Genomic DNA, 11,940 nt, shown 5'->3' on the forward strand with positions numbered 1-11,940 from the left:
GTGGTCAATAGACGGTTTTCTTTATTAATATGGCTTTAAGTTTCAGTATCGACATCAATTTGTTGTCAAATAGTAAAAGTCACAGATTTATGCACCGGCAGCCAGCAGCACGCTTCTGCTCAACATGCAAACATCTTGGTGCAGTCGCTGCAACAATTCAAACTCCAGAACAACAAAATCAGTTCATTTGTTTGGAATTAGAGCTGCTTGAAGAATTTTTTTACCCAGCAGGTTTGTATTGAAAGCTGCTGTGTATGAAAATATCCACTCATGTGGAAACGAGTTATTCCCTCGTTTGCAAACATCCAACTTAAAGCTTCCACTCCACATACAAACCCAGAAATATTTTTTTTCAATAAATTTGTGGGACGCTAAATTCCCCCAGAAGTTATTTCGATAAACGATAATATCGTTTCTTTGATACCATTTTCAGCTAATAAACATCCACCACTAATTTTCTCTAACATTTTAGTTTGATTGTCCTTATGCAATATTTTACCAAGTATTACTTAAAAATGTTTTTTAAATCTTACATCCGATACTGAAGGATATCCATAACTTTCTCTGCTTTTATTACTAGACGCATCTTTAAACTATAGTGAAAATCTGTAATATTCTTACTTTGCTTTCACTTAAACCACATTTTTCTTTAAAATGGGAAAGAATCAAGGCTTCTTACAGGAGAAAATACTTTATTTCCTGTCACACTCATCTATAGGAGCTGCCTGGTAGCGGAGGTTTAGTTTTCCTTGTACATTTATTTTTCCATTTGTTTTTCTGTTCAATTTGGGTTTATATATTTTTATTTTTTTTAAATAGAAAGCTCTCTCTAAAGATTATTACACTTCCAAAGTAACAAAAGTAAAAACATTCTCCAGCTCAGAGGAGAGGATTAACCTGAATGGGAGCGCAGCCTCTACAAACACGCTTCAAAGGAAGCAGTTCCCCGTTGCCGTCTGGTCTCAGGAAAAATGGATGAGGTAATTAAACCCAAATTGATTTAATTAGTCATCACACTGAAAAAAGAACAATCACAATTATTCATTTTTGAGGAGAACTGAAGAGTTTTAAGTTTCTTTCTAATATTAAAGCATGAAAACTCAATCTTTATTGAATCTATGCTAACTTTGAAAGAAGTGAGCATGAAAACTAAGAGCAGGGATGTGATGAAGCACCTTAAGCAGTCGGCTAATAAGGCTGCCCTGCACTTGTGCCCTGTAATGAGTTTTAGTGATGGGGTTGGTTGCTGTGTAAAGTTACCACACAATACTTCACTGCAGGACCACGCAGCTCATGAAAAATACATGCTGCTTTGCATCATCTCACCGCTATGCACACTATGCATATAGAGGCAGAGAGGAATATGTGCTGCCATTAATCCTGCACCAAGTACCAAAGTTCAGCTCTGCTTTTCTTTAGGGAACAGGTTTGTAAAGCCTGCAGGAAGCTGGGAACGGCTCTGGAGAGGAGGGCATCTGAATGCAGCCGGCACACATCGCAGGAAGAGGCGAGAGCAGAAGGGTAAAAAAAGAAGGAAGAGGGCACCGATAGAGGAAACATGGAGCATCAGGCCGGAAGAAAGTGAGACACCTGCTGATTACATGCAAACGCTGCAGGTTTGATCATTAAACTGTGGGGAAGCTCAGAGAAAAACGTAAAAATAGCACATTAAAATTTATTTTAGTGCTTTTCTTTAAATAATTCTCACTGTGTCTTCTTTTGTGTTCACAATTATAGAGTTGTTTGTGAAGAAAATGTTGGTGTATCCTTCCAGAGTAGTCTCAAAAGCAATTACAAAACCAATAATCAACTTAGGATTAATTGTTGATCAATGGTTTATTATATAAAATTAGTTTCAATCGATTAATAACATCTGCTTAGACCTCTCAGTTTTGTAGTTTTTCCACTGATCATCCTTAAGCAGAGCCGGTTGATAAAGAAACAAAGATGGCAGGGCCATAACAGAACAGCCTTCATAAATGCTAATAATTTGTTTCCACAGACCAATGACGCATTACAAATGTTGAGATGATAAAAGTTGCCTTAAGGTGCCTGTCACCAGAAGTGTTTACACACTCAATCTTAAACTCAAGGTTTGCCAACAAAAATGGTTTCCAGCATTTAAAAACAACAAAAACACAGAAGGTTCAAGAGGTGATGAAGGTGAAATCTGTCTTTGTGTCGTTGAAAGAGGCTCCCTTCAGACTGTGTGCATGCATCCAACTGTGGTGTAATTCAGTCAGTATTTCTGTTGACCTACAGACAATTAAACTTTCCTTTTTCCAAGTTATTCAGGAAAGAAAGAATGGAGAAATTGCCTCCCTGAGGATGAGTTTTTGCACTTTAAAGCAGGATTCACATGATAACACTGCATTAAAAGTTATAGCTAGAGCGAAGGTATAAGATGAAGCTCGCATTAAGCTTCCATCAAGGTCATTTCTTTGCTCATATGTTACTCCTCCCATCTCGCTTGTATCCATTCGTCACCTGGGCCATTAACCAAAAAGGCCATTTCTTTGCATCTTCCCAGAGCAATGATGCTTGATTTTAAAGTGATGTCGTCATACATGAAAAACCTTGTAGGCATCAAAAGCAAGAGAAATATTATAAAAACGCAAAAAGAAGGTAAATGGGTGTATTTTTAATGCAAAAGCAAAATAAACGCTCCTAAAGTTTCATCAAATCTTTCCCAAACTGCTCTGACTGTAATTTTGTCTTCCCACCTTGGCAAAACAAATGTTCCCCTCATGTGACTGACAGGTAGAAGGTGCATTAAAATTCCTGGGGAGAATCCAGTTGTCTTGCAGACCAATTATGAGTGAGGGGAATAAAAAAAATAAAAATGGACAAGACTGAGACTTTCCTCTGACTTCCCATGTTCACCCATTGTTTCTTCGGCTCTTGCCAAAACAGCCTTTTCAGTCCCAGAGCCATTTCTCCTCAAGGCTGCCAGCATTTGTTTGGGAAGTAGTGGAAACTGTAAGCGCACATTCAGTATGCAGACACCTGCCATAACCTGAGATATAACACATCCTACTGAAAAATACACCTCATCAAGCCAGCACTGCAATAAAATGTTACAATAAAGAATTAATAACTATTAAATTTGTAAATAGAGTGAATAAAAACGTCAATTTATTGAGGCATAATTGAAATTAAATGGTTCAAGTCTGTTCTGTTCAAGCTGCAGGAACCGAAAAATACAAAACGGCAGTATAACAAGTTACATTCCATGTCCACCACGTTACCTAGCAACCCCAGCTGAGTCCAGCCCAGTTACCTAGCAACAAGGGGTGCGATTTCCTTAGTTTTGGGAGATCAGTTATTGGCCGATTTTTACATGTGAAGCCGATCATATCCACCGATGTTATCAGCCTCGGCAAAGGTCTAAAAATCACTGTGCTTTCCTTTTCTCCTGGTTTGACTGACAAACCAGGCCATGTCTGCACATGTACAGTTAACAATAGTCACCCAATTGTTGCCAATTCAGCAACTTTCTTGATATAGTGAGCAACATTTCAGAGAAAAAAAATGGTATTGACCAAAATCGGAATCTGTAAGTAGGGCTTTTTAAAAGATCGGTAATGGGCAGTCGCCCATAAAACTGCTATTAGTGCACCCCTACTAGCAACCCAAGCTGGTTTTACCACTGTATGAGCTGTACAATGGCTGCTGGAAAAGATAAGAGTTTTATTGTTGCCTTCCCATCCAGAAACCAGTTGCTGCATTTTTGTTGGTTGTGCAGGAGGCTCTTCTAATGCTTTTCAATGATGTACGGTGGTATAATTGCTCATCTGTTTGCAGCTATTTTCATGGTGAGTATAAAGGGTGATTCGGGGGGCGTGGCCAGCAGCAGCTTATTTGAAGCATTTAAAACAGCTGAAATTAGCTCAAAATAGGCAGAACTGACCAAACTAAAATCTAATCATCTAAGAAAGATTGTCCAAAAAATGTAATGAACATGTTTTGTAGACATATCATAATTTGTTCAAGGAAGCATAAAAGGTCACCCTTAATATAGGACTTATCGCCTCACTTCCACACACCAAACCTTCAAAACTGTCCAAGATGGGACCCTCTCACTTCAGGTCAACATAAATCTTGTTGGAGCAGCGCAATGTAGCTAATTTGCAGAAAATACCAATAGGACAAAATATCAGTCGCCATCATGAAGCTGTCCTGCAGTATCTAGAACATCGATAGTAAGTTAGGTGGGATAAAATCATACAAATCTAAACCATGAAGCACCAATTAATTCTCAGTCAGACTGGAGCTCAGTAACAAAGTGACAAATCTTAATTAACTAATCTGTAAACCCTCATCAGTAAGGCAGCAGTTTGAACAGCTTTACCTACAAATAGAGAGCCATACCTGTTTGGCCAGGTTGACGGCGTCAGCATGAAGTCTGTCTCTCAGGTGTGGGTCCAGCTGGAAGCCAGGTGCAATCTCCACAACCTTTAAAAAAAACACAAAAAAACCTTAAAGCTGTACTAATTTGATTCAGAAATAAAATACAGCATCTGCATATCAACTTCCCTTGTTTTTAGAGATAATAAAGAGAAAATGACCTTCAATATAGGGGCAGGCTGTGTCATTTTTGGTATTAATAGCTGTGGAAAAGTCAATCAATAAAGTTGTGGGTGATAAAACCAAGACAATGCATAATAAGATGCTAAAGTGCTCTTTGGAGCTGCAGCAGACCTCACAGTTGGTGAATAATTGTTGGTTTATTACAGTTTATTGCCTCTTAGTCCCCTCAAAGCTGCAGTTTGATCCATTGTTTATATAAAATAGCAGCATTTTACTACAGCGCTCATTATTGTTCACCCTAAAAATCACCAAATTCCCCTCGGCTTGCAATAAAGAGAAAGTAAATAGTCAATTTTACCACTAATTATTTCTCTTTTTTCCCTGCTTTACTGCCCTACAGATGCATTAAATAGTTTTTAATGGTGACACTGTGTGTTGAATTTAGCTGCTGGGTGGGTGGAGTACACCATGTTGGAAGCCGATTCATTTACTTCCAAACGAAAATTCAAACACGATCCAAATCTGATCAAAACAGGAACAAAAATCAATTTAATCCCAAAATAAGATCTCTGCCAGAGGATGAAAAGTGACTGAACCGTCCTAAAGCCGCCTCAACACTCGACTATTGTTGGAAAAGATCTCAGATCAGAGGATAAACGCAGATTAAGCCAAACAGAAACCAAAAAAATTAAAAAGTCATCGGTTTTGAGCTAGAACAGCGTCGTTAACATGATTATCATTTGTAATTTGATTAAAGCGAAAGGATGAAAGTGCTGAAAAAGCACGATTAAAACTGCTTTGAGGTGGCGGTGGTTAATAAAATACATGTTGATCAGACTCCTCTGGTGAAAGCTTTGCTAATGTTATTCTCTCCCTAATTTGATGTTGAGGCATTTGTTATTTTGACAAATAGACAATGAATTAATTCCTCTCTTCTTAGCAAGTGGATAACGCAGCCACCTGTTAATAAACTTCTGATTCAAGTTGATTTGAAGGATTATGTTGCTTAAACAACTTATTAGAGGCTAATTGGGTATTTTTTTAAATACAGTCTGTGAACCCCCTGCTGCTCAGAGCAATCCGAGGCCCTTCAGGGTTTGCAGCCTGAGTTTATAATCATTTAATGTGACGCCAACATTGGTCTTTCTGCCCAAATAACAAGGGCAAGCAGACGGCGCAGCTCGCAGGCGTGTTTCCTGCTCCGTGACCTTTGCTTCACGCCTACTTACCATTACCATCCACTTCATGCTACTCATTACAACTCAAGAGAAATGTCAAGAAGATAATCTTAAACAAATTCCAGCATTATATTGGAGTAGATTAATTCGAAAATGAGGAACTTCACCTTCTGGTGTCTCCGCTGAATGGAGCAGTCCCTCTCGTACAGATGGACGACATTACCATATTTATCACCTGAGGACAGACAGAAAGTAGGTGAGGTGAAAAAGTCGGGGGATAAAGAAGTGATTAGGCTTCGCAGCTCGTCCGGGAGACATTGTCACATTTTCTTGGCCTCCATTTTCTGAGCAGAATCTGCACAAGACGCTGCACAAGGTACAAACACTTGACAGAAAATTAGAGGGAAAAAAATGAGTGAAAAATCTTTAGAAAGTCTGGAAAAGTATTGTTACAGACCAAATGGGACACGAGAAAACCAGGAACAACTCGCCAGAGCAGAAACGGAGAAAAAAGAACGGTAAAAACCATCGATTTCTGAAAAAGTATTGATTTTATTTTTTTTTGCAAAAATACACCAGTTGAAGTCATGAAGAAAACAACTCCAAAACAGAAGTTTAAGGTTTAAAATGGTAAACTTTGTAGGGCATCTATTGACCATTAATCAGATAAATATTGTCACATTCTGCAGATTTTCAATTTTACCACTAAGCTCTTTTTTCTACATTATAAAAAGATGCATTAACAAAGTTTCATCAAATTACTGAACAGCTTGTTGTGGTTTTTTTCCCCTCACTTTAAGTGGCGAGATCCAAGATCTGATGATGGAAAGCATCAATTCCATCATCCTAATTTTATGTCAAATTCCAGTCAAAATTAAAAATTCACTTTATACTTTAATAATTTCAGGCTTTTTTTAGGCAACCATTAATTTACTATGAAGTCATTGAGATAGAAGCCGTTTTTGAGAGACACAGTATTCAAAATAAATTAAAAAGTTTAAGATATGGGTGGGAATTTTTCGTATTGTTTATCGTGATAATTTATCGTCACAATAAATTCCAGTTAATTATGCTTAAAATCTCCCAACACTGTCTATTCTGGAGATTATTTCTTACCATTTTTGCCACTGTTTGTTCAATGAGAGCATCAATAAATATCTACAAATTAAAATATATGCTTCTTTATCTGACTGGTGTCTTAGAGAAGAGTATTAAAAATGGGAATGTTTTGTTAAGAGTAGTATGTGTTTGTGGGGCTGTGTCATGCAGTCACAATAGCTCACATCATCACTTAGTAACAAAATATTGTGATAAAATTTTAAGTACGTGTTGCTCATCTCTAGTTGAAAACAAAACTAAAGTACAAACCAAATATAAAGTTACAAGCCTGCCAAAGTGAGCTAACTTACCGAGGATCTGGACTTCGATGTGTCTCGGCTTTTCAACAAACTTCTCGATAAACAGCGCTCCGTTTCCAAAAGCCGTCAGGGCCTCAGAGTACGCCCGCTGGTAATTCTCCTCCAGCTCCTGACATGAAAAAACAAAACCCATCACTGTCTGAACGAGTGCATCCATTCAAGGCCCGAAAACCTTGAATTTTAAAACAAACCCTCCAACTTTTTCCTGTTTTTTTTAAGCCCTCTTTTTGACATTCGCATGTTTTCTACGTTTCTTTTGGCGCACATGTCTGCAACCCCGATGGCTGAGACGTTCTACACATCGGCTCTGGAAGGTCGTGACCCTACATGTGGAAGGTCACGGCTCAATCTCTGTGTTTGTCGGTGTGTGATGCGTCCAGTCTCTCGCTCTGGGGAGAGGCTGAATCAACACCATGCCTCACTCTCCCTCCTTCGCCTCCGAGCTTCGAGACGGTGGAGGGGAAAACTCAAACATGGCCTCCGCTGTCATTCTGCAGCCTTGAGAAGAGATTTTGTTGGAGGGTGAAGCTATCCAACTCCTAAGGGCAGCTGCACACATCGGCGTTGCTACAATAATAACCCAACGTGGGTTTCTCTATAAGCACTCCCTCAAAAAGCAATGTGGCAAAGGCTTTGAAAGGCCAATAATTTTACCAGCTAAAAATACAAAACAAACAACTGAATTAAACTAAATTTACATGCAAGTAATTGTTCAACACATGAGCTGAGTAAAAAGGAATAATTTATGACATTTAGCAGCAGAAAAAACACACTTAATGTGCTTGAATCATTTAAAGAGTGGTATTTTCCCTCCAGTACATGCAGTTCTCAGGATTGTTTAAGCAGGATTTTTATGGTAAATATTTGTGTAACAGGCACAGCAGTACTTATCGCAATCTTTGCAGTTTGAATTGTTATCTTCAAGAGAAGTGGGAATTTTAATTAGCGGTTTTTTCCCTACTATATGCTGCTGGCAGGGATCACTTTGTATCAAAAAGAATAATCACCTACAGGGAAATGCTGGGCAATAAATCAAAAACAATCTACATCGCTATAGACACATGATCAATATCAATAGATAATATGTCTGACAGCATGTTCAATATTTTTATTGAACTCTGGTCCAGAACCAGAGGAAACGTAGGCACAGGAAAGGCTTTGGCAGCTCAATCTCTAACAGCTAGTTAAGAAAGGTTGGTGGAATCAACTGGCTCGCTCACTCTTTGGTTACCTAGCAACTCATTCTTTGGTTACCTAGCAACAACCTGCTGAGTTGTTGCTAGTTTTAAGGTTTTGCCACCGTGCCTCATAACTGTTTAAAAATAAACGGCAAGGAGAGAAAACTGAATAAAACAGGAAAGGTCATGTCAGAGAAACCAGAGTTTCAGATATTTTAAACAAAGAAAGTGATCAGTAATTATCAATATGGACTGATATCAACTGTTTATACAGCAATATGTTAGTCAGCCTAGTCGTCCAGCTCTAAATTTAAGCTATGTTAAAATGCTAAAATGTTTTATTAAGCTGTTCACAACTACAATTTGCTGGCTGAAGTTTTATTTAGAGATGCACACGTATGAAAATATGCACTGGTAGCTGATATTTACTGATTTATACATTTCCCTATCCTTTTACAAAACAAAAAACAGCTTCCTATTCAAAGCTTCCCCCAGAAAACCTGCTAAACCTGGTGATTGTGATCCAGCGGCCCAACATGTTTTTGAGTTGAAAAATGTTTAAAGTTGACAGGAAATTTGAAAATATCATTTCATAATTAAGTTTTATTAAAAGATTAATACCTGAACACCAACTATAAAACCTTTAAAAAAAGCAAACATTTTAAAAAGACTTAAAGACTTAGCCTGGTGGGACACAAGTAAAGCCTGGTGGCCCGCCAGGCTTAGAATACACTGGGGGAAACTCTGCTATCAGTCAAACATCCCACAATCCCAATCAGATCAAAAATAGCCAACCTGTCCCCCACCTGAAACACACAAACTGCAGCAACATATAAATATCAGTTAATGTCGGCATAACATCAGGTGTATCGTTTGTCGGCAGATTTAGGTTTGCCCAAAATCTCATTTGTCAATTTTTATTACTTCCAATGTCAGTAAATGAACTCGCTTGTTGTCAAACAGTTTTATTGAGGGAATTTGTCCTCTAACTCGCTTGTATAACCACTTCTCATGTTTAAAACGCATTTAATCAAAACTGACCATATTAAAAACCGGGATGAATTTTCATGATACTTCTCAGATCGTTACAATCCAATCCAAATAGCATCAATTCTTTGCCTCATGTCTGCTTGGACATTTTCCTTTTAAATGTTTCTGATTAAAGTCGAGGTGTAACCTGAAGGCCGACAGCGAGAGAAAGAGAGAGGAGACTCCTTCACTGTCCACGCACCACTGCTTTTCTTTTTTCTTTCCTTTCTGGACATACACAGGGTGAGGAGTGAGGCTTTTGCATGTTTGATCTCCACTCTGGTAACCTCTCCTGTTACAGAGGGGGACAGGTGACGTTGCCATGGCGACGGACCCAACGTAAGAGGCGAACCCGAACATGCAGTGAAGCCGCAGGGAGCGTCTTTAAAATGTCTGCGCCATGTATGGGAAATGCATCGTCACAATATCACTGTGCGCAATTTACACGTCAGAGAAGAACTGCAATAAGTGTGAGATAATTATTCAAATATGTCCAACTCACTGCCTGGACAATTGGTTTAACTATTAGGTTGATTATCTTCCAGCTGGTAACAAGTTATTTCACCACAACTGATGCAATAAGTAGATTTTTGTTTTTTTAGGGTGTTTTCAGACCCGATGGTCCAGTAGGTTCTGTTCGGCTTGGGAACAAAATTGCAACATTCATTACATTTTCAGCTGCTGTGCTTCACTTTCTAACTGCAACATGAAAGAGGGCAATCTGTTCCCCTCCTCGTCAGTGGGGGCGCTACACCAAGAAATACTGACGGAAATGACAAAAACCTACAAAGAAGACACTGAACCTGGTTTTCTCTTCACAAAATGTGGAGAAAAATGGAGTATCAGTTGGAGGATTTTTCTTTCATCATTGGTACAACCATTTCTCCCGCTAGCGCTCCACCAGCTAGCAGGAAAAGCTGGCTAGCTAATACCAAACAGCCCTAATAAAAACAGTTTTTATCTGGTGGGTCTTTTGTTACTATTTGTAAGTATTTGTCGAATATGGAGTGACCCAGATCATGTAGGTGACAACTACGCCTGTCGCAATAAACTTTCCTGGACAATATATTGTACCAGAAATTATCGCAATAAATGATAATATTGTAATATATATTGGTAATGAGATAATAATGCAAGTTTAATTTTGTAAATAATATTTAACACTGAAACTAGAAGTAATTTAAAGAAAAACAACCACCAAGTACATTAAATAAATCTGAAACATAAAACACATACAACCAGATTATGACATCTAAACAGAATCGCTGTTCAAAAAATCAACAGAATGAAAATTATTGAGCTAATTTCTATTTATTATGGTAAATGGACTGAACTTATATAGCGCTTTTCCAGTCATTTTGACCACTCAAAGCGCTTTACACTAGAGTCACATTCACCCAGTTGCACTCACAAATACACACATTTATACACCGATACGCAGATCGGTAGGCAATTTGGGGTTAAGTGCCTTGCCCAGAAGCACATCGACATGTGGCAGGAGGAAGCTGGAATCGAACCTACAACCTTCCAATTGCAAGACAACTACTCTACCAAAGAGCCACAGTCTCCCCTTAAATTATGTGATTAATTGGTTTTTGCAAAAGCCTAAACAGAATATGGAGAGATCATGAAACTGGTCATTCATGCTCACAACACAGTGAAATTATAGAGTGAAATAAAAAACATCTGAAGTGCAAAAGCGACATGACAGATGCTGTGAAAACCCAAATAAAAGGTAACAGACTTTGAAAAGTGGTCAAATCAATTTTTGAACCCGTCCTTCCTGATCAGACAGAGGAGTTTCTCCAAAACCTAAACTTTGAGAAGTCCATTTGTAATCCTTTCACATCAGTTCAGCCCGTCTGTCGTATTTGTGCCGCTGGAGCTTTGATGCGTGCGGCCTCACCCGTCTTTTCAGGAAGCATATCAACCAAACATACACTGTGGGAATCTGGCAGCTTTGTTTATCAGCAAACACACTCACATCTTGTCCTGTAATACGTTTTCACCAGCTTGGCTGACTTTAAATTACGCATACAAATCATCTGCGAGCCGGCATTAATGAATTTAAAAGGCAAACTACACATTGTTATTTGGAGAAATCTCTTTATACTTTCCTCACATCATATCTGCTCTGGTCTCTCTGGATCCAACGGGTAACAAAAAATGTCAACAACTAATTAATCAGACTGTGCTAGGACTCAGGAAAGGTCATTCATACCAGCGGATCATGACTGCAGAGGCTCCAAGGATACGCAACAAAGCCACACCGATATGTTTTATAAAAACAGGTTGGTTAATAAAGCCGTATCTGACATTACACTGTCCACAGCAACAACAGAGAAGTAAGTACTGATATAAACTATTAAAATTCCTCGAGGAAATTTACCTGCCTCGAAGCTTCGTTAATTTATGTTTTGTTATTTAACGTGTTCCGGCCGGGAGTTGTTGACGAAAGCAAAGCGTTAGCAGCATTACGTCCAATTTTCAAGCTCGGCCTGGGAGGATTTTATTGATTACTGATAATGCCCGGGTTTTAATCGTTTTTGGGGGACCAATAGAGATCCTGAAAATGACTGGCGTGATGCCTGGAGTACGGCAGCCTTT

The 11,940-nt window shown here is 38.6% G+C and overlaps 1 protein-coding gene across 2 annotated transcripts in view; it reads right to left on the reverse strand.

Moving 5' to 3' along the window:
* The window catches only part of pcxb (pyruvate carboxylase b), a 369,757-nt gene that overhangs the window by 326,068 nt on the left and 31,749 nt on the right, over positions 1 to 11,940 (reverse strand). For both annotated transcript variants that reach the window (XM_028039331.1, XM_028039332.1), the window contains exons 7-9: positions 7,118 to 7,235; positions 5,876 to 5,943; positions 4,372 to 4,455 (exon numbers count right to left, since the gene is read on the reverse strand). In XM_028039331.1, the coding sequence (XP_027895132.1) occupies positions 4,372 to 4,455; positions 5,876 to 5,943; positions 7,118 to 7,235 (270 nt within the window). The remainder of the gene's footprint in view (positions 1 to 4,371; positions 4,456 to 5,875; positions 5,944 to 7,117; positions 7,236 to 11,940) is intronic.

Source organism: Xiphophorus couchianus, chromosome 14 (genome assembly GCF_001444195.1).
Source record: "Xiphophorus couchianus chromosome 14, X_couchianus-1.0, whole genome shotgun sequence".
NCBI classification, from domain to species: Eukaryota; Metazoa; Chordata; class Actinopteri; order Cyprinodontiformes; family Poeciliidae; genus Xiphophorus; species Xiphophorus couchianus.